This window comes from Gekko japonicus, unplaced genomic scaffold, assembly GCF_001447785.1.
Source record: "Gekko japonicus isolate JY-2015 unplaced genomic scaffold, Gekko_japonicus_V1.1 scaffold11, whole genome shotgun sequence".
Lineage (NCBI taxonomy): Eukaryota > Metazoa > Chordata > Lepidosauria > Squamata > Gekkonidae > Gekko > Gekko japonicus.
This window is the reverse complement of record NW_015166418.1, coordinates 3,056,858-3,079,470: the sequence shown is the minus strand read 5'-3', so window position 1 is coordinate 3,079,470 and position 22,613 is coordinate 3,056,858. Positions and strand designations below refer to the sequence as shown.

At 45.5% G+C, this 22,613-nt stretch overlaps 1 protein-coding gene across 1 annotated transcript in view; it reads right to left on the bottom strand.

The window, feature by feature from the left end:
• The window catches only part of SEC62 (SEC62 homolog, preprotein translocation factor), a 30,530-nt gene extending 20,270 nt beyond the window's left edge, over positions 1 to 10,260 (bottom strand). Inside the window, exons 1-4 of the mRNA XM_015411586.1 lie at positions 10,125 to 10,260; positions 6,758 to 6,866; positions 5,266 to 5,371; positions 4,615 to 4,831 (exon numbers count right to left, since the gene is read on the bottom strand). Coding sequence (XP_015267072.1) covers positions 4,615 to 4,831; positions 5,266 to 5,371; positions 6,758 to 6,866; positions 10,125 to 10,205 — 513 coding nt within the window. The 5' untranslated portion in view covers positions 10,206 to 10,260. The remainder of the gene's footprint in view (positions 1 to 4,614; positions 4,832 to 5,265; positions 5,372 to 6,757; positions 6,867 to 10,124) is intronic.
• Positions 10,261 to 22,613: the final 12,353 nt, after the last annotated feature.

The following is a 22,613-nucleotide window of genomic DNA, read 5'->3' as shown; positions in this document are numbered from 1 at the left end:
CTGGGCTCGCCGGCCCTGTGCTCTCCCGCGCCGTTTCACTCTTCGCTGCTGGCAACCACCAAGTGCGCTGTCTTCTTGGCGCGCGGCCGGGAGCAGGAGCCCGAAGGCTTCGACCGCTGGGTCCCGCCGCCGCTCTTTGTTTGGGCGCCGCCATCTTGGAACACGTGCGGGGGGGGGGGGTTTGTGCCGGGGCCGACTGGCTCTTGCGTTCAGCCGGCCCCGCTTTGGTGGAGCTGCCGTCCTCTGACTGTTGCAGCAGCGCTTCCTCCAGCCTGTCCTGCAGCCTGACTCCCGGTACCTCGGGAGTGCTGTGGAAGGCATCGGGCTGCTGCTCCTCAGGACGCTCGATCGCAGCCATTCTCCTTCCCGGTACCTCGGGAGGCGGTTGGCCCGTGTAGTTCGGAGGCTTTTCCTCCTGAAGATCTGCCTCTCTTCAGCTCTATCAGAGCTCTTGTAGCAACCTCCTCCTTTTTTAAGGTTTTTAAATTATTCGTAAGTACTTAGCCCTAGGTAGGCTGGCTTGGAGGGAGCTCCAGTAGTCCTACCGAGCACAGGGCTATGCAGGAACTGGAGAGGTCAGCCTAGGCCACTCCAATAGGAGCCACGCAACAAAAGAAATTTGCATAGCCTATCGAGCGAGCAGAGGCGTGACCTAACCAGTTCCTGGATGACTTCCCCCCACTGAAGGAGAATTTCAGATATAAATCTCCTCTGTTCTTCCGTCTGTTGCCCTGCAAGAGCCTTGTGCTGCATCTATAAGGTTATGGACTATAACTGTAAGCTGGACTGTACAATAAGTGTGCCAGGGTATTGGACCGTGCGGTGGCCAGAAGATGGTGCCAACCTCCTGGACTGTAGGCCTGTGCCCAGCCGAGGGAAGCCTCGCCCGGAAGCAGTATGCTGAGCCAGACCTGGGCCTGTGGAATACCCGATGCATCTCACATCTGCATCCCCGCAGAAGGCAAGCCAACCTCCCTGACACCACAAGTACGCAGAAACCAGCAGCGGTTCACTAGGAAGGAGCCACGATCTGCAGAAGAAACCTGAGCATTCCTGCAAAGACACCATGGAAAGACTTCTTCGCCAACACACAGGCACCTTCCCAACCCCCCCCTTTGCCAGAGGCTGCACGTACTCCTCTGTAAACAAAAGAACTTACTCCATGAAAGGATTAAGCAGCTGTCATGTCCACCTGCTGTGATAACGCAGCAGCTGCTGGTCGTTGGGTCATTAAAGACTAACAAACGTCCATGGAGCTGGGACATTACTACCTTTTCCTTTCTTTCGTCTCTCCAGAGGTGTCACCATTAGTTGAATGTTATTGCAATTGCCCAGCCACTAAACCCATCATCCTGACCATCGGTAACTGGATTTTTCTAGATTTCCTGGGGACTACGTGACTGGTGAAGCATCCCCCTCCCAGTCATTTCAGGATATAAAAAGAGAGCATCTCCCCATTGGTCTCTCTCTCGCTTCCTACCTACCTGGCCCCATCCTATATTGCTGGCTCCAATCTTAGCACTGTTTAGAGTCTCCCACGTGCGTTGCTGGCCAACAGACGACCCTTTCCCCAAGTGTTTCCCTATTTTTGCTGCAGGATCACTTCTTCACGTCAGACAGGTAAAGTATCGCCCTCCTCAACGATACCTTCCCGCTAATGCAACTGTCGCTGTACCTTTCTAATATTCTTAGCTCCGTATTGATTGAATGTGTGATTGATTTTCATGTTGTATGTGATAATTACTAGTAAAGAAATCACTCTCCTTTAAGATCGCCTCTGCGTCTATTTCTGGGGATCTGGATACGTTGGTCTCCAGTATACATAGGTTATTGTTTCCTTAATTAAAGCCATTTCCATTTAATATTCATATTTCCCCCATTTTATTAAAGAAATATCCTGCCAACCTAGCAGTTTGAAAGCAAGAAATTGCAAGTAGATAAATAGGTACCACTTCGGTGGGAAGGTAACAGCGTTCCGTGCGCCTTGGGGTTTAGTCATGCCGGCCACATGACCACGGAAACGTCTTCGGACAGCGCTGGCTCTTCGGCTTTGGAACGGAGATGAGCACCGCAACCCTAGAGTCGGACTCGACTGGCTTTCGAGCAAGGGAACCTTTATTCAGCTAACATGTCTCATGGGCAGACTAAGGAGGAGGTCGAAGCGGGCAAGGTGGAAGAAAAGAGGAGGGTGCCAGCTATGATGGAAAACCGTTGCTGTCCTCAGCCAAAAGCTTGGCGGAACATCTCTGCCTTACAGGCCCTGCAGAATTGCATTAAGTCCTGCCCTGATGGAAGTTGGCAGAGTGTTCCACCAGGTCTGAGCCGGGGCTGAAAAAGTCCTGGCTCTGGTTGGGGACAGCCGGATATCTTTGGGGCCAGGGATCACCAGCAGATTGCTCTCAGCAGAGCATAATGCTCTCCCGGGGACATACCAGAGGAGACAGTCCTGAAGATACGCTGGTCCCAGACCGCTCAAGACCTTAAAGGTCAGCGGAGATTGAGACTCTCGCCATGCCCTGCCCCTTTGGACCTTGCTGCGTGAGCGACCCCGTTCTACGGGGTTTAGCGGAACCACCGGGCGTCACCGAGTGATGAAGCGAATATCCGAAAAAAATGGAAAAGAAAAGACTGGCGTAACTGTGAGTTGTCAAAATACAGAGAAAATGAACTAAGAACGTTCCCCCCCCCCTTCAGCGGAAAATGAGGAGGTTAATCCTCTATAAGCGTGAAAGAAAAAAAGAAAAGAGGGGGGGAATGGACTGAGCGAATAGTGATGTTTTCCTTTGATGTACTTGAAAATAAGCAAGAAAAGGTTTTGTTTCTCTAGAGCGCATTTTAAAAACTTTACTAAAAATAAAAAAACAAGATGTCGGAGCTGGGTAAAGACAAGCGGAGGAGAAGGGAGGGACTTCCGTCTGGGCGTTTGTGTCAACGTGAGTGCCGGCTGTTTAATATTTGGACTGTGTATAGCTATGAATCCAACGGGGATTGTGAAGGAAAAGAAAAGTTTGAATTGTGACAGCGAAAAGTGCCTCATGAGCGCTTATAAAAGTCAACAATTGAAGAGGAGAATCCAGCGAAGAGATTGGGAGCGGATAAAAGCGAAATTGAAATTAATACCATTCTCAAAGCTGGAGATCTCCGGGCATGGCATGAAAGGAAGATGACTAATTGCACAGGAACTGAAAGAGTTAACAGCGACCCGAAGGAGGAGGGGAATAAGCCGGAGGGAGAGAAAAAACAGAGGAAGCCCCTCCCGTCACTGAGAGCGGAAAAGTAACCAGCACGTAAAAGAAGCGGTTTTGAATGTGCCCTGAAGAGACTTTTTAACAGAAATTCAAAGGAACATTACTAACATACTAATACAGAAAGTAACTGGAATGGAAAAAAGATGTTTGACAACACGCAGAAGAAGCCTTTGATGATTGGACATTACTAACAGTTTAATCTAACAGTTAATAGATCACTCAGCTTTCTCTTCGTCCCACTATATACCTTCCTTATTCTTCTTTTTAAGCGAAACTCCTCCCCTTTTCAGGGGAGTCAATAAAATCTTTATACAAAAAAAAAAAAAAGACCTTAAAGATCAGCACCAATACCTTGAATCTGACTCGGTACACCACTGGAAGCCAGTGTAGCTGGCGCAGCACAGGCTGCATATGTGCTGTCTGTGGCGTTCCCGTCAGGACTCACGCTGCCGCATTCTGGATCAGCTGGAGTCTCCGGGTCAGCCTCAAGGGAAGTCCAGCGTCGAGTGAGTTACAGTAGTCTAATCGGGTGGTGACCATTGCATGGATTACTGTGGTTAGGTCAAGGTGTGACAGGAAAGGGGCTAGTTGCCGCACTTGGTGTGGATGGAGAAATGCCAGTCTGGCAATATCCATGACCTGGGCCTCCATAATTGAGGAGGCATCCAGGACCACAGATAACAGACATACAGTGCTCAAGAATTTATTTTTGACATTAATTGAAATAAGCATTTTCACCATCCTGGAAAAATATGCTTAACCTGGAATTTTGCTTACTAAATAAATTGTATTTAATACCTTTGCTGTGTTATTTGGCAGGTTTTTACTTGTTATAAAACTTGTTAGTGTAACCTGGGATGATTTTATTCAGCGCTGCAGCCAAGATGGCTGTATACTTTAAAAACTTGATTAAGAGACAGGAATGGAAGAGTCTGGGTCTGCTAAACCTTTTCCCCTCACCATTACAATAGTTCACTTCCCTGAAGGAGCAAGGAAGAATTCCAGTACACGTTACTTTGCAAGATGTTTTAGCATGTGGTTTTCTTAATATGGTACAAAAGCCTTGTTATGCTCTCATGGGAGACCATCTGGGCATAGAACTTTGCATTCTTTACTTTTATTGCTCTTCTGCTCATGGAGTCTTGAAACCAGACTCTTAACGGCCTCTGCTGAAAATTTACCATTTCTCCCATTTGGATCAATATCTTTAAGGACCATAAAGTAACACCAGAAAAGATACAGCAGGGAAAAACTCATACCAGGGCGTATCCAATACACCTTCAGAGCAAGTCTTTTATCTAAGTCCTATGAAATAAATATCTAAGTCCTATGAAATAAATGGCCAGCCCTGGCAGTTTTCACTCACCTTCTTGCCTTCTTCTTTCTCTCCATCCTTTTTCTTTTCCTTCTCTTTTTCCTTCTTCGATTTTTCTTCTTTTCCACTCTCCTTTTTGCTCTTTTTTTCATCTTCTTTCCCGCTTTCAGCCTTCCCTTTTTCTTTCTCTTTTTCTTTCTTTATGTCCTTGTCTGGCTTCATTTTCATCACTTTTAGTGCCCGATGAAAAAACTGTTTCTTTAGAAGCCTGGAAAGAAACATTAAATTCATACTCCATTTGTGTAAATGCTGCTAGAATTGAATTATATGGGCAAAAGCTTCAGAACTGCAATTTTACCTAATCTTTATTCTGCACTGCTTTTATCTTTAGAGAGAGCTTGGTTAACTTTCTTAAAAACACAGTTTAGTCAACAGTCAGTAACACTGCCTGGAACTGATTCCTTCCTGGCACTGAAGTACCCTGTCTGAATTATGTAATTTTGTCAGCATAACCTCAGGAACTGTGCAGACTGTTAGGACAGTAAAATCAAGAAGCGTCAGCAAGATACTCTTCCTTCTAACCAGAGAGCAAGACAACAACAATGAGGAGCAGATTAGATCTCTAGACTGAGCGAGCAATAACTTAAGAGATTTTTAACACAACCTGTTCTCACACATAACTTTAAAAGACTAAGTTTCTACCTGTTACAATAGTCAACGACAGACTCTCGAGTTGTAAACAGGGCCTCTTCTCCTTTCTTGGCTTTTGCCCACTTAGAATCCAAAAGGCAGTCCACAGCTTTCGAAGCTGAAAGGGGGGGGGGGGGGAGAGAAACAGAAGAAAAAGGTGATGCCTCAGCCTTTGATCTACCTAAATGGAAATTTTCAAAGATTTTCCTTTTAACCTCAGGGGACCAATAATGGAATTTTCTCTTTGAAGATGACTACCCCCATAGCTCTTAAAATAAGAGAGATGGAATCTTTATTTTTCCCCAAATCAGAAGAGAACACAAGTCATTATCTGAAAACCTCTGATGAGCTCAAGAGAAAATCTAAAAACAATGGTTGTTTTCAGTCTAAAAATCACGAAAAAAAATTACCCCCAAGAACACAAAACCTAAGGCGGGGGATACACTTAACTGGCTTCAGCGCGGAGCACTTAAGCGCCTAGTGTCTGGAAGCACTTTTAGACATTTTAAATTTATCCAGTCTTCTGTACCCTGGTCCTCTTATGATCATATGGAACGATCTTATAAGAAGTCAGACTACTGGTCCATGTAGCTCAGTACTGTCCACTGTACCTGGCAGTGGCCCAACACATGGCCTCCAGAGACTAACTGGAGATGACGGGCCTTGAACCAGGAACCTTATGCATGCAAAGCAAGTGTTTCACCACAGGTTCATGTGCAATCCTGAACTGGGACACTCTTCCAAAGTAGTTCATTAGCAGCACCTGCTGTAGCCCAACCCAGAGTAAAACATCACAAATGAGTTGTTAAATGGCAGGGAGGTTGTATCAGCAGGTATAAGTGTACCTCTCTATAAACTCCACCTAACTGCATGATGCAATTCTGAACAAGCTACTTCCATGTTGGTTTACCATCATGGCCAAACAAACTTTTGAAATAGCAACCAAGCAGAAAGCATAGGTCACATGACTATGTCATAAATCCCTGTGGTTTATCAGTTCATTTTGAAAATACTGATGTTTTTAGAATTTTGAAGCTTAGCTCATGGGTTTCAGTTCCAAAGTTAAGCGGACAGGACAGAGCTAAACAAACTGGTACCCACAGTATAGAAAATCCACAGGTTACTGCTGCTGCGGAAAAGACTGCAATGACAATTATTTGAAGAGATAAAAAAGAAAGGGGTGGGGATCATCCATTTGTCACCGCTTCTGCTGTCCTAAAGGGACATCAACTATCAGTAACTGAGGGAGGGGTACTGCTTTTGGGCACTGATTATGTGTTCTAACTGTCCCAATTTATCATGGCACCTGGAAAAAATTATAAAGACAGCACATTATCTGCTGCACACAGTGAACATAAGTATTCTGTGTCTTAAGCAGGGAAGTGATCGTTAGACTCTTCCACTCACACCCCAGCCTCCTAGGCTGAGTAGGGGACCCCTAGCATGTCATCTTCCCAGTAACGTTATGATCTTGGTAGTTCAGTTTGGATCAATGCAACCTTACCAATGAAATAGTCAACTCTGTGACCCATCATGTTGGTGGATTTGGTTGGACAATTGAAACGGAGATATTTAGCAACGGCCTTCTCTTCTTTGAATGGCTCACCAACCTCCTATAAGAGAAATATGGAACAAATACACATTTAAAACTCAAAGCTAGGACATTTTCATTTGGATTTACAGCTCCCTGCTTGAATTAACATGGATAAGAATATAAGGGAACTCAAAGCCAGTAAATTTCTTATTCAACGCTTGCCTGTCGTGGCTTGTACAAAAAGCCTGGCTTGGCTCAAACTGATTTTGCTTTTAATACATATCAGTGACGGAGGCTTGATCCTGCTGTCTAAAGGAAGTTGTAATCCACTCTCCTCTTGAAAAACTCTCAGTAGACCAGACTGTCCTCTCTATTTAGTTTTAAATAAAGTTAAGGCGATACAATGAAAATTGAGAGAAAGCTCCAAAGCTCTAGGCCAGGGGTGGTCAAACTTGCTTAAAGAGCCACATAGAATAAATGTCAGATGTTTGAGAGCCACAAGACATGAAAAAACATTACGCACACATTTTTATTGAAAGGTATGCAAATTTGCTTTTTATTAACATTAAATGAGGCTGTCAAAAATAAACCCCAACCCCCCCCCCCCCCGACTTGGCTTGGAGAAGGGATTTAAAGAGACAAATGCCTTCCCCAAGTCTTCTAGGGGGGGCTTTGAGAACATATTTAAAGTTAAAGTTGTTTTCTTTCTCTGTTCCCCCCTGCCTCAAGCCTACCCAGGGAGGGGAACACTGGCTGGGGAAGGGAAGACCTATCTGGGAGGCCTGCCTCCCCTTCGCTTCCCCAGCTATCCTGCTGGGAGCCACACAATATGTGCGAAAGAGCCACATGTGGCTCCCGAGCCACAGTTTGGACACCCCTGTTTTAGGCGGATACTAATTTTCTGGACCATTTTAGGTGTGGTTCGGAGCCAGGTTTGAGACAGAAATTGTCTTGGTTTGAAGCTGAGGTGCTGACTGAGAGAGACGGGGCTAAAAATCAGGAAATCCCATTCCCCGGTTCAAATGTCACCTCTGCCACGATTTAAGCAGACAGGCAAGCTATTGTCTTTCAAATTCAGCTCTCCACCTGCAATCCGGGGGGTTATAATATTCACCCATCTTGCAGAGCCGCCATAACTATTATAACAAGAAAAATGTATGTGAGGCACTCTGAACACTTGAATACACTATGGAAATGGTAGGGGGTTTTTTTAGTGGTAGACAGCAAAAGCGTGACTCCACTTGTTCTTGACCTTGTAGCGACATTTTATGAGCATCATGTTCTTCTGCGCCACTCAAGACGGCTGAGGATGAGGTGTGCAGCTCTGCAATGGCTGCATTTCTATCTAACAAGCTGGGCCTGAGAGTAGCAATGGGCAACTGTAGTTATGCTTTTACGTGGATGTAACCACTGGGGGAGGGGGGGGGAGATCATTTGGCGCTATGGAATGCAGGGGCATCAACAGTCATTATTGACTGTTTTATTGCTCATCATAGGTATTTGTGTAGTGGCTAAGTGTGTGGTGTAGTGGTTAAGTGCGCACACTCTAATCTGGGAGAACTGGGTTCGATTCCCCACTCCTCCACTTGCAGCTGCTGGGTGACCTTGGGCAAGCTATAGTTCTGTCAGAGCCATTCTGAAAGAGCTCTCTCAGCCCCACCTACCTCACAGGGTGTCTGTTGTGGGGAGGGGAAGGGAAAGGAGTTTGTAAGCTGTTCTGAGACTCCGAGTGAAGGGGTGGGGTATAAATCCAATCTCTTCTCCTCTTCTTAATGTTATTTTATTGATTGAAGGTTTCAGATCAGTTTTTCACACCATGTTGAGTGCCATCTAATAAATCAACTATCCTAAATGAAGCACACTCAAAGGAAAATGTATTCTCAGGTAAAATGCTGCAACTGAAGTACTGACGCGTTGCCATTGTACGGTCATACCTTTTAGTGCTGTTCCCCCTCCCCCTTCATTTTCCAAACATTTCACATACAAATAAGGGCAGCCAAACAACAAGGTGGGATTGTAAAAAAAAAAGCTAGATGAATTTTGTTTTTAAAATTCCATGCTAAGTAACATGTTGAATCATTGTATTGATTGAACGAGGTATTAAAAACAAGCTAAAACTCCGCTCAAGAATGCCCACCACCTACTCCATGAAGGAAAAATCATGTTGAGCCCGTGAAGCAAGTTTAGTGATGACACGACTGTGTGCTCTCTCTCGCTCTCTCTCTCTCTGTCTCTCTCTCTCAACTAGTAGCAGAGTTTAGGGGGGTCAAGGCTGTGCAAAAACTGTCCTGTGAATGCAACAGCAAAGATACAAAGCTCAGAGATTATTACTGACCTTGCTGAACTCTTCCATAAACTGCAGTTCGAGGCACTGCTACTATGGAGGGCTGTGTTTCAGCTAGCTCTCTACTATAGTGTAGAGTAGTAAACAGAAAAGGAGAGTTCGGAAAACGCAAAAGGAAAGTGCACAGAAAATGTACAGGTGGGATTATGAACAACCTTCGTTCACAAGTTATTTCTGTGATTCTAGTAGCAATATTTAAGTTCCAGAGGAAGGTAAAGCGTTTCATATGCAATCCCAGTGAGACCCAGAAACAAAAATGCTCTAGGATTAAAGTAAAAATTAACCACGGTTTAGAAACCGGAGGCTCGGATCATGTGCATTCCCCTTCCATTCCCAAACCCACAGTTCCCTGCCCTTTGCTCCTAGCTTGGAGTTTTAAAAAATAATTGGGGGGGGGGGGGGGGGAGATTAACAACAACAGATCCGTCTCAAGGAAAACGTTCTGCCTTGAATCTTCTGCCCAGAAAACTATCTGCAGTGATATTACACAGGAACATCATAGTTGCAGCACTGCTGCAGCAAATGGGTCCTAGACACACATACTGAATAAACGCTATTCATCTCAGGGGAACTTTTCAAGTATTTCCTACTGCGGAGAGTTGGAGCTACCATCACGGTTCTTGGTTATGATACCAGCTGTGCCAATCCAGGACACGACTGGCAGCAGGGAGTAGCTCCACACATTATTTGTAGGTAACCAGCACTCCAATTACCCACAAACCACTATGGGTGGGATCCAGCCAGTTTTTTGTCCAATCATATAGAATTCCGTTCTTTATTGAACGCCCTGTCCCACATGGCTTTTTGACCATGCAGGTCCCATGATCACCAACCTTTTTGGGTGGCTCTTCCTTTTTACCCCAACAGAACAAAAAACGGGTTGGATCCAATCCTCCATTTCAAAGCTGCTCCGGAATGACTCTTCCACTGAATGGAATGATGCACCAGCCACTAAGAAGCTAACTCTACAGCGCTAAAACTACAAATCAGCACCTCATTTCCACACAGATCAGAAGGAAGCTGCGGACGGAACGGGAGCGTTTCTTCTTCTTCTTCTTCTTCGTATCCCCACATGATACCTTTGAGCAGAAATGCACCGGGGCGAAGAGAGTGAGCGTGTCTAGCAGGTTTGCTCTTAATGGTACAGAAGGCACATGCAGCAGCAGCTGCTGCCAGAAAGGACTGGAAGCCAGTGCTGGGAAGGAAGTTATGCAAATAGGGAAGCGATGTCTCCATACCTTAAAACGCATGCTCATTCACCTTGTTATGACAACACCATTTTTTTTGCGCTAAGGGACTGTTTAGGAATGGTGCAACACAACTGCCTAAGTTATTTTTGCAGTGTGCAATCCTGGAAGCTTTCAAGAAACTCACAGATCTTGCTTTCAGCTCCTTGAAATGTGTTGTCTGCAAGTCAAGGACGGACAACCTGCTGTACACTGAGAAGTTATACCAGAAATACATAAACAGCAGTAACCTTCCAGCCTATGTGAACTTTTTTATACAGGTGTGATGAATCTTATTTCTATGAACATGATAGATCAGCCGTACAGTTACCTACTTGCCTGGGAAGAGTTATTAATTCCTCCCCCCCCCCTTTGACAACCTGCAATGCATACAATAGAAAGGATTTTTTTAAAGACATGGTAGACACAGCTGGGCAGTATCAAAGCGGGAATGTTTTGAAAGGTTTTGGTACACGATCAGGTATCCACAGTTATCAACTCAGACTCCAATCCCAGAATTATTAATTCAGCAAGACATTACAGCACACCAATTCCAAGCACTCTCAGATCAGCAAGTCCAGTGAATTCTGAATTCCCCTCATCTATCCCCGTGCTGTTGCTTATGGGATCCCTTAAACAGAAACAAAACACAGCAGTCAAGGACCCCTAATTATCCTATTTGCTACTGCTTTTAACAGCGCCACCCTAAGCAGAATTACATCCTTCTATGCCCGTTGAAATCAATGGGTGTAGATGGGTGTAACGCCGCCCAAGATGGAATTGTAAATCCCCTAATGTACATGCAAATCTGAAATTAACTCACATAGCAAAAAATTGTCTCAGTACTTGACCTACAAGTCAGGCCTACAAAAACATCTGCTTAAAGATGCAAAGCACGCAAAAAAGAAATAGCCCAGAAATCTCAACTTTCTGTCCTCAACCAATCTTCCATTGAGTTGGGGGGGGTATAATCATACCATTTTGAGCTAATATTTTACATCTCCCTTTTTTATCTCACTCAGGTACACATGAAGCAGCCTTATAGTAGCCATTTACACATGATCTCTCTGTACGCTGATGGAACATGCGGGGAGAGACAGCAAGTGCGATCGATGGGTTGTCTGCATGCTGCAAATGCACAGAGGAAGTGTCCATGCCTATATTCCCTCCTGTGATTGGAAATGCTGGTTTCCGAACACTGCTGATCACAGGGAGGCACGAACGTTTCCTTTGTGTATAGGCATGGTGGCGGAATGGGCCTGCTCCGGCCTTTGGGCCCTATTCCACCCTGCCCTCCAAAGACTTCCCAACACATGGAAAGGCTTATCTTTCTCTCTTGGGTAGCCTGCCACTACCACCTGACCTTTGTAGGAACTGCCCACTGGGAGGGTCAGGACTCCCAGCTTCCCTTCGTAGTTCTGAGGTCTTGCCTCTGTGTCTCCTGCTGCCTGCTGCCTGGTCACCACAGGGACTGTTTACTGCCTTGTGTGCCCTTGGAGGAATAGCCACTTGCCAACTGCCTGCCTTCCCCCTGGTGCTCAATTTAAAATAGAGTGCCCAAGATGGTAGTGGTCTATGTGGTACAGAGAACCACTACCAGCATCCAAAGTTGTAAAGTATTTATTAAAAAGAAAATGTTCACAAGCATTCTTTTAGCACAGCACCAGATTTAGCAAGGGATTCAAAAGAAATGGGTAAAATACAAATCCTCTGTCCCTCTCTCTATACATGTCCTATTGGATATTAAAATAGGACAGGCTCCTAAAGCTTAGGAAGTTACAGATCTACACAGAGTTCCATTGCCTTGAAGCTTTCTGTAGCTCTCTGAGGCAGCACATCATCAAATGGCTGCCTCCTCCAGACCTCAGTTAAGAGTTCTATCTGCCCTGATGGACTTAGCACAAAAAGAGACCTCCTCATTACTGCAAGGAGTTTTTATCAAATTGGTTTCTCCACCCCCTGACCTGGTCAGGCCAAGTCAAGGAAGCTTTTTATGAAGCCTCCTGAAGACTTTCTAGTATTTAGTTCCTCCAAACCTGTTCCCTGCTTGGAGGGGGGGGGGATTTGATCCGCCCATTACCTCTCCTGCTAGATCTATTAGCACTTATATGAAGGTAAGTTGGAAAGCAACTGGACTGCCCTCCCCCCTTCCTGCCTGTTCTCTGCCCAGAGAGAAAACAAACTTTTAAAACGTGGAGTGAAGGTTTTGCTCATTTCAAACCTCCAAAGAAAAAAGGTCTCTCTTCACAGGCATCATGCCCACAAACCTGTAATCCTGTGGAGGTATGGCCAGTATGCTGAGTCAGACAATTATCTATCAAGGTGAGTACTGATTAGCTCTCCAGGGTCTCAGGTGGAGGGCTTTCACATCACCTGCTGCCTGATCCCTTCAACTGGAGATATCACAGATTGAACCTGGGAGCTTCTGCACATGAAGATGTTCTACCACTGAACCACAGTTCCAAGTACACAAGCAAGTAGCACATGATCTATAAAGAATCACTGGAGAACAATGCCCGCCCCTACATAAGGAAATTCATTTAAGACACATCCCTGACCTATCTACAACAGCCCTGCACTAATAATGTCGGTAGAATTACCCGAACTCTAGGATTAAAATTCAAAATCCATACATGTTAAAGATAATTCAGAAATCCTAGTACCGTTTTCAAATTCAGTTCATGCTTACTCAAATGTTACCACAATTCTTAAACTATTTCATGATGTAAATCCATGGTTTAGCACACGGTAATAACAGGTTTGCTTAGGCATAGAACAAAAAGCTGAAAGAATTCACGAAGCACACAAGGGAGCTTCCATTTAAATTAATAGCATTTTTAAGGAGACTTAACTGTATACATTATAGCTTTTAAGAACAAGCTTTTATTAGACAATGAATATGTGGGGGGAGGGCAGAATAGTAAATGTTGCTTTGGCTATAACGCACAAGCTCTCTGTCACGGAAAGTAGGGTTTTCAAAGTCCTGCCAACTCAGGATATTGAAAAAAAATCCCAAGTTTAGCTGTTAATTTTTAAAGAGTCCAACAATTGATTTGGGGGTCCCCCCCCCCACCTTCGTATGAAATGGAAATTATTATGAGCTGAGCCGTGAATCCTGCAGCTTTAACGTCACATTTAAAGCAAGGATGAAAGTTGAAAGAATTCAGATGAAACAGACAGAAAAGGCTCCAATTTTAACTCATATAAAAGATATGATGCCATGACCCATTACTCAAGGCCCACAAAACAGACAAAGAACAGGAAGTGGTCTAACTGCAGAAACCTCTTCGCCTTGTCATACAAATGATATCCTCCTCCACCCTGCCTCCTTTTGCCCTACTTCCCACTAGGCTGCAGCCAGTTGTGTCCTTTCGGGCCAACCAAACTGAATCGGGACCTTCTGCGTGCCAAGCAGATGCCCTGCTGCTAAGCCACGGCCTCAGGTATACACACGGGGCATTCATTATAAACCTCCAGGTTCCAACAAATCAACTCTGAAGAACCACCAGAGCACAACGTCCCTCTGCAATTGTTCTACAGCACAGACCTAACTACCATAGCCCAGCACTACCACGACTGTGCACGACCAGTCAGCCATGATCGGTCACAGATGGGGGACGGGGTAGAGGGAGGAAGACAACTTAACCCTCTCTTTGAGTCTTGTCGTTCCCATAAAGCGCTGAGAATTCTTTTGCAACTGGATCGAACTGGTTTGCATAGATAACGCAGAGTTTGCCACTAATGCTGCCAGTCTATTTAGCTTGAGAACTTGCAGGAGGGCCAAAGGGAGGTGGGCCCTCACTTAAGTTGGGAAGAGACTTTCCAGCAAGCTGCCTGCTCTCTTCCAGTACATTTTCTTCTGGGTGTGGAACAGCGGTCACCGGGGGGGGGGGTATTTGTGAATTTCCTGTATTGTGCAAGGGGGTTGGACTACATGACCCTGGAGGTCCCTTCCAACTCTATGATTCTAGGAACATCTCCCGATTTAACTATCCCATTTTTATCTCACCCTTCCTCTAAGGAGATCAAAGTGGCACACATGGCTCTCTCCTCTTTGGTTTTACCCTCACAGCAATAACTCTGTGAGGCAGATCAAGATGGGTAGCCACATTGGTCTGCCTGCAGCAGTAGAAAAGAGCAAGAGTCCAGGCGCACCTTAAAGTGACAAAATCTGTGGCAGGGCAGGCACTTTCATGAAGAAGTGAGCACTGACTCACGAAAGCTCATCCCCTGCCACAAATTTTGTTAGTCTTTGAGGTACTGCTGGACTCTTGCTCTGTGAGGCAGGTCAAACTGAGAGAATGGCTGGCCCAAAGTGACCCACTGAGATTCATGGCCAAATGGGCAATGCTCCCTCTAAGCTTGTGAAGTCTTGTGAGCAAAAAAATCTACTTTGTGAGCTACTGGAATTAAAACTGTGAGCGAGCGATTTGGCTACTGCATCAATTAGTTTGCTCGGGAGCCATCCTTCCTGAGCTAAGACAATGTGTGAGCCGGAGGCTAAAAAACTGTGAGCTAGCTCACACTAATTCAGCTTAGAGGGAACACTGAACCTGGGTGTTTCCAGTCCTAGTCAGATACTCTGACTACTACACCGGCTCTGCAGTCAGCGCTCAGGAAGATTTTGAGTGTGGATGGCTGGTTCAGGGGCATGGTGAACGGCACTGAAAGCTCCTCACGATGTCTCCCAAATGAATGGAGTAGCAGAGGAAGAAATCTGCAATTCCTGCCTCATCCCTGCCAGCCTCTGTCTAGTGCGGCCATGATACTCTCGCTCACTAGAAGAGTTCCACCAAGGTTAGCTGTTTTCAGACCACCTCATAGCTCTTAAGGGTGGTACAGGCCACCAAGTACGTGACAGATACCAGAACTTGAGGACTTAGTAGTGGTGGTGGGGAAACTGGGTTGCTAGCAGAAGCTCCGGCTTATCTGCCTACACAAAGAGAGTCTTCCCTTCCCATGCTCGCCTACTGTACACTAGCGATATTACTGTAACCACCTCAAAGAGATCTTGGAAGTTCAGCTCCGTTCAATATAATTATCCATGCAACGAGCCAGGAAGTACAGTCTCTTCTCATTCAGAAGTTCTGGCTCGTTTGGCTTTGTGCACCCACTTCCTCCCTGGGAAAAATTCACATTCAAGTGCTAGCTGCAAAACAAGCAGACAGTTCTGGGTAAAATCATGTAAACCATACATCCTGCTCTTTGGAAAAGGAAATTGAACCCTGACATGTCTGAAATCCAAATAAATCGAGAAACCCTTTTTTTCCTACTTGGTATCCCAGATAGAGCCAGATTCGAGTCCAGTAGCACCTTAGAGACCCAACAATATTTCAAAGCTCTCTTCATCAGGTATGATGAGGGGAGTGTTGACTCTAGAAAGCTTGTATCTTGAAAATCTTATTGGTTTCTAAGGTGCTACTGGACTCAAATCCAGATTTTCTACTGCAGACCAACATGGCTACCCTCTGAAACTGGCCCACATAGTGGCACTCCATCCAGCACAGGCTGCAGGCAAGTAGTATGGAAGTGAATGCTCACTAATCAAAGTTTAAAAAAAGAAGAGCCCTGCTGGATCAAACCACTGGTCCATCTAGTCCAGCATCCCGTCTCACACAATGGCCAACCAGTTCCTCTAGACGGCCAACAACAGGGCACAGAGGCCGGGGCCTTCATAAGAACATAAGAAGAGCCCTGCTGGATCAGACCAATAGTCCTTCTAGTTCAGAATCCTGTCTCACACAGTGGCAAACCAGTACCTCTAGAGCAGGGGTGTCAAAGATACAGCCCACGGGCCAAATCTGGCTCGAGAGCAGGTGACTCTGTGCTGGTTCTTGCTTCCTGTTTGTAACATCGCAGCTTCTTTTCCCCAGTCTCTCCTAGTTCCTGCTTCAAAGGAGAGAAAGAAAGCCTCCCCTCCAATGCTGAGGGCTCCTTCACTCTCCCCCTCCTCCTCTGGGGAGGGAGAGAGAGGAAGAAAGACAGAGGGGGGAAATGGCGTCTCGTGGGACTTCTCAGAAGACCAGCAACATTTTATTCCAGGTAGAACCACACTTCTTCTTCAGAGAGATAGGGAGGGAGCCAGCCAGCCAGCGGGAGCACGCCAGAAAAAGAAAGAAAGAAAGAAAGAAAGAGAGAGAGAGAGAGAGAGAGAGAGAGAGAGAGAGAGAGAGAGAGAGAGAGAGAGAGACCATCCCATGGCACTTGGAGAGATCCCTCTTTCCGTTTCTAACAGATGGTGGGGAACCTAACAGCACAGCTTGCATTCCTTATTAGTGAAAGGGAGCAAGAGTACAGGGCTTTCATGAATCATTGCTCACTTCCTCAGATACAGCTGGAATGTGAGTCCATCTGTCCTTATATCTTGGAGAGTGAAGTGATTTCAGATGCCAAAAGACAACAGCAGGCATTGGTAATGAGAGAAGAAACCTAGGTCTCAATTCAGTCTAGGAGTTTGCATTGTCTTGAGCTTCATGATCAGTTGCAATTCAGCAGTCTCTCTTTCTAATCTCTCTTTGAAATTCCTTTGTAACAGAACTGCTACTCTCAGGTCAGCAACTGAATGCCCTGGAAGGTTAAAATGTCCCCCCACTGTTTCTTGAATGTTGTGGTTTTTAATAGTGGTAGAAAGATAAGAGTCCAGCAGCACCTTTAAAGACTAACAAAACTGTGGTAGGGTATGTGCTTTTGTGAGTCACTGCTCACTTCTTCCGACTTATTTCCATTTATTCTTTGCATCCTCCTGGACTGAATCCTCCTGTACCAAATGGAGACCTAGGATTCCTGTCTCATTACTAATGCTGATATCTCCACGCCTCTCTATATCACACCAATGCTGATATCTCCATTCCTCTGCAAACCACACCTAATCCAATCATGCCTGTCATTGCCATTTGGCATCTGAAATCATCTTTATAAAGTTTATAACTCTGATACCTTGTGTTACATTTTATGGCACACATGGCCCAGCCTAACAAAGTGATGTTTACGGTATGTCAGATCTGGCCCTCGTAACAAATGAGTTCAACACCTGTGCTCTAGAGGGCCAACAACAGGGCAAAGAGACTGAGGCCTTCATAAGAACATAAAAAGAGCCCCACTAGATCAGACCAATAGTTCCTTTAGTTCAGCATCTTATCTCACACAGGGGCCAACCAGTTCCTTTAGAGGGCCAACAACAGGGCACAGAGGCTGAGGCCTTCCCCTGACATTGCCTCCTGGCTCTGGGATTTAGTGCCTCTGAATGTGAAGGTTCCCCTCAGTCACCATGACTAGTAGCCATTGATAGATTCATGGAGGATAAATTAACCAGAAATGTCTCTAGGTATCAGATTAGGTTGGGATGCTGGGAAAGATTGAAGGTCAAAGAAGACGGGGACAGCAAAGGATGAGATGGTTAGACAGTGTCATAGATGCAACGAACATGAAATTGAGCAAACTTCAGAGGCCGGCGGAAGACAGGAGGGCCTGGCGGGATCTGGTCCATGGGGTCGCGAAGAGTCAGACTCGACTGTGCAACTGAACAACAACAACAAATCAGATTAGGTGATATGAATCTCCATAGATGTTCATATTTATGTTTCACTCTGTGTTTCAAGAGATATCAGCGTCTCTGTGCCTTACTACACTGCAACAGCAGTACCATTCTGGCTCATGATGCTTTTCACAGCTAGCCAAAAGAGCAAAGGTTCAGGATTGTTTTTTTCTTCAAAAAACCTTGAACAGAACAGCATGGCAAGTCAGAGTACGAAACTGAGACAATATGGAAATATCAGCGAAAAGACAAAGCACAAGGAGATAAGTCATGTAAATCCTGAAAGAAATACTATTAAAGATTGAGATAGGCCTATTTAGTGTCTACTTCTCTTCCACAGGAACCTCCCAACATCTATACTACATATCAGGGCTCTAGTCGGGGGGGAGCTCTCAGGTACGGAGCTCCGGAAGAGAACCTCTAGGGGGCGGGGCGGTCACGTGGTGAAGCCCCGCCCCCTTCTTTACCCCGCCCTCTGCTTCGATCCTCATTCCGTTTGGGAATGAGGATGAAGCAGGAGGGTAAGTAGCCGGGCCTTCTGACACACTTCCGGTGATGTCAGGGGGTGTGGCCTTCTGTCACTTCCGGTGATGTCAGGGGGTGTGGCATATGCAAATAAGTTATGCTAATGAGTTATGCTAATGAGCTCCGGCAGCTCTTTTTCTACAACAAGACCCCTGCTACATATATTAGGCAAGTTATGTCTCTGCAAAATATTGGCAAAACATATTGGCAAATACCAGTATGCATCTTACATGTGAGCAAGCTACAAGTAGCCAAGGAGGTCGCCAGCAATGTTCCCTCCAAGCTGAGTTAGTGTGAGCTAGCTCACAGTTTTTTAGCCTCCGGCTCACACACATGTGTCTTAGCTCAGGAAGGATGGCTCCAGAGCAAACTAATTTATGCAGTAGCCACATTGCTCGCTGATGATTTTAATGCCAGTAGGTCACAAAGTAGAATTTTCGTTCACAAGACTCCACAGTTTAGAGGGAGCATTGGCAGTATTGTGAGACACAGAAGGAAAAAACCCAGAAACAGCTGGAAAAGGAACCAACTCCACCTTCATTAGGGAGTAGGAGTGGTGCTAATTCAGGCACAAATTTGGAGAGGTCTACTCAGAATCCTACTCAGTGGGGTTTACTCCCAGAAAAGGGTTTCTAGGATTCCACTGGCAGTCTTCTAGCTATATTAAAGGCTAAACTTTCTTTAGAGCATAGGTTTATTGGGCTGGGGAGACAGGGCAGAGAGGAGGGAGTGAAGGGGGAAAACTCAGGTTTTTTAAAAAAAATTGGTGGAAGTTCAAGATTTGCTCACTTGGCTACAGAAAGTGCCTGGGAGAAAACTGACAATGCAAATGAGTGGGAGCTCCTAGGAAGGCAAGAGTTGTGCCCTTCACTACAGAGACAATGGAAGCTTCATGTATAGACACCTGTCGAATCTGCAGTTGCCTTAGCATGAATCAGGAAGCCTGTATATGCCAGGATACCTACACAGTTCTTGCATGTGTCAGACGAGGGACTGTCCTGTATATTCCAGTACAATACTGAAACTACAGGATACGTAAGATCTTAATTTCCTTTAATTTATGACCAGACAAGGCTGTATCAAGAGGGCATAAACATGTTGCACATACACACACTGATAATTTTTAATCAGCACCCAGCATCCTCAGGTCTGGTCTACACTGATATTTGATGAAATGCCAGTGCAGATCATGAAGAGGATGACACTTGTGCTATGTCTGCTCTAGCCAAACACACACACACGCACAGCAAAAGCTCTTGACCACAGTGTAAGAAGAATTTGCTACTAGACCAGACTGTAAGCTCCTCTCTTTCCACACAAACCGTGTGAGCTGTTCTTTCCTATAAAGAAAATTGAGCATATTGGGATCCCTGTTTCAAGTTCAATTCAGACAACCTTCCCAACCATGGTTTGGAAGACTACAAACTAACCACGGACTTGCACACACTCCTCCCAATCTGGCATACAGCTTCACCCTCACTTTCCTGTTTAGTGCTAACCATAGTTTGTTGATCTGTACTACATTTACAGCGCAATGGTAAGCACCATTGCTCTCTTCTATGCCCAGTTGCCTCAATGCACTGAGGAGGGTGTAACTCTGCTTAGGACTGCACTGTTAACCAGGCGCATTACAGTTAGCAGTGAACAGGCCATTGCGAGGAAAGCTATTAACGGGGGAGGGGCATGCATTTCCAAAGCACGTTCCTCCAAATACATTTCTTGTATATATGTCGATATATTACAAAATCACATGTACATGAAATAATAATCCTCTATATCTTCATTATCTAAGGGGGTTCTTGATCACATCAAGCATGAACTCTGCCCTAGAAGCTAAAATGACTAAACTGAGGCTATGGTACTTTGGTCACATCACGAGAAGACAAGGCTCACTAGAAAAGACAATAACGCCAGGAAAAACTGAACACAGCAGGAAAGAGGAAGACCCAACAAGAGATGGATTCGCTCAATAAAGGAAGCCCCAGCCTTCTGTTTGTGATACCTGAGCATGGCTGTTAACGACAGGTCATTTTGGAGGTCATTCATTCATAGGGTTTCCTAGACCTGGAAGCACTTACCACACACACACACATGTATATATCAGAATTCTAGTATCACATACTAGTTTCATATTGCACTGTTTAAAAAAACCCTTATATTTGTGTATGGGTGAGCTGGTAATAGAGGCTGAAGTCTGCAAAAGAAGATATCACACACACTAAAGCTCTGCTATTTAATTAATGCAGAATGCCATTGGCTATCCCTACTTTGAACCATATGTGTGAGAAAAGAAGTTTTCAAAGAGCCTTTGTTTCATCACTTCAGCTGGCATGAGCTCCTCTCTGAAACACATCATCAGTATTTAGCAGCCTTAGGTGGATGTGAAATTTCTCCACCACAGAAGTAAAAGACACAGGTATGAGTGATACAAAATGGGCAGCATAGGGCAGTTGGGCTCAGAGCACTTGGGGCTTGAACTGAGCAAAATTTCCTCCCTCTCTAGAAGGAAAAAATAAAATAATTACTGCAGTTGACTGCAGGAAAAGTGACTCATTTATGTCACTACATCTGGAACATCTAAGAAGAAAGACTCTAGGTGTCCATAAAGATGTATGTGAATACAGAGGTGTGAATGCAGATAACAGACTAGGCAGAGAAGCATAGGAGAGGTGTTATTCTGATTCAACCAGACGGCATGTCATGTAAAACAAGAAAAGTCCACAGAATATTAACACAATTAAATGGCAGGTGGATTCTGCTCATCAAATAGGCAATTCTTCCATAGATGGGTTGTAAGAATAATTATGCATCCATGCCAAACCTGTATGTTAGGTGAATGTAAAACAGACATTCCGCCATGCTAGGTTTGAAGAGGTGTAAGATAATAAAGGAATTTACTGCAGAGGATACATTAAGCCGTGAAATTCTGTGAAAGGAACATGCTGCCCTGGCAAAGTGGAACAATGGGGCATACCTGGAAACCAGACCTAGTGAGGCAAGGTATGAACAGATGTAATGATAAGAAGGTGGGTGCTGGGAAGATGAGGGGAGACAGTGCCAGATGTTAATCTGGTAGCCATGTTAGTCTGATACTGCAGAAATAAACAGGATCATTATAGCACCTTGAAGATTAACAAAGTTTATTCCAGCATAAACTTTTGTGAACCAGAGCTCACTTAATGAGACATGTACTATGAAGATGTACAATGCATTTGATGAAGCTGGCGCTCATTCACAAAAAGCTCATGCTGAAATAAATATTGCTGGCTTTTAAATTATCACTGGACACCTCTTTTAGTGCTAATGCAGGAGGTATGGGAAAAATAACAATGGAAGCATGTCATTTACAGCAGCACATACGCAACCCTACATAGACCTTGCCGAGTAGGACTTTCCTACTTCCTTCACCTGTTGCAGACCCCTGGAATTTTGCTGGAGGGGGTGTCAGTGGACCTTCAGGAATGGAATAACAAAGGGTCTCATAAAATGATTATACCTGAAGCAAAACCAGAGCTCTGTAAAGGGGAGATTGCAAAGGCAGACTTCCACTGAGAGTGACAACATGAAGGGGGGAAAAGCCCCTGGAAGGAGGAAAGTATCGGGATTTGAACTAAACTGCATCTCATGTACACGGGCAAGCAGAGAGATGATGCGGATGAGAGGAAAGAATGGTATGTACTGGTCACAGAGGACCAGCCAGAAATTCTGGCTAGGACTTGGGGGGGGGAGGGCGTCGTCGTTGCATGCTGGTGGTGTAAAGCTGTGCTTTCAACCGCACCATCCTAAACACAGTCATACACCCTTTCCAAGCCCCTTCAAGTCAACGGGCGTCGAAAGGGGTCCGTCTGTTTCCAAGGCGCCACGCCAGACTCCCCGGTTGTGGCTCGCTCTCTGCATTCAGCGCCAGCCTGTTTTCAGGGGCAGGGAGGTTCATGCTGCCATCGGTTGCTCGGCAAGGAGAGAGGACTGAGGTGCCCAGCAAAGGGAGGGGAGGAAATTGGGGCGCAGCGACGCGGCGGTGGGCGAGAAGGGGGGGGGAGCGAGAGGGAATCTGGACGGTGAGGGAGGAGGAGGAAGGGAAGAGAGAGAAGAGGGAGACGCGGCTGCTCCCGCCGGGCGATTGAGAAAGCGAGCGTGAGGCAAGGCCGGGGGTGGTGGAGAGGGCGGAGGAGGGCCGGCGTGGTGGAGGGAGGGGGG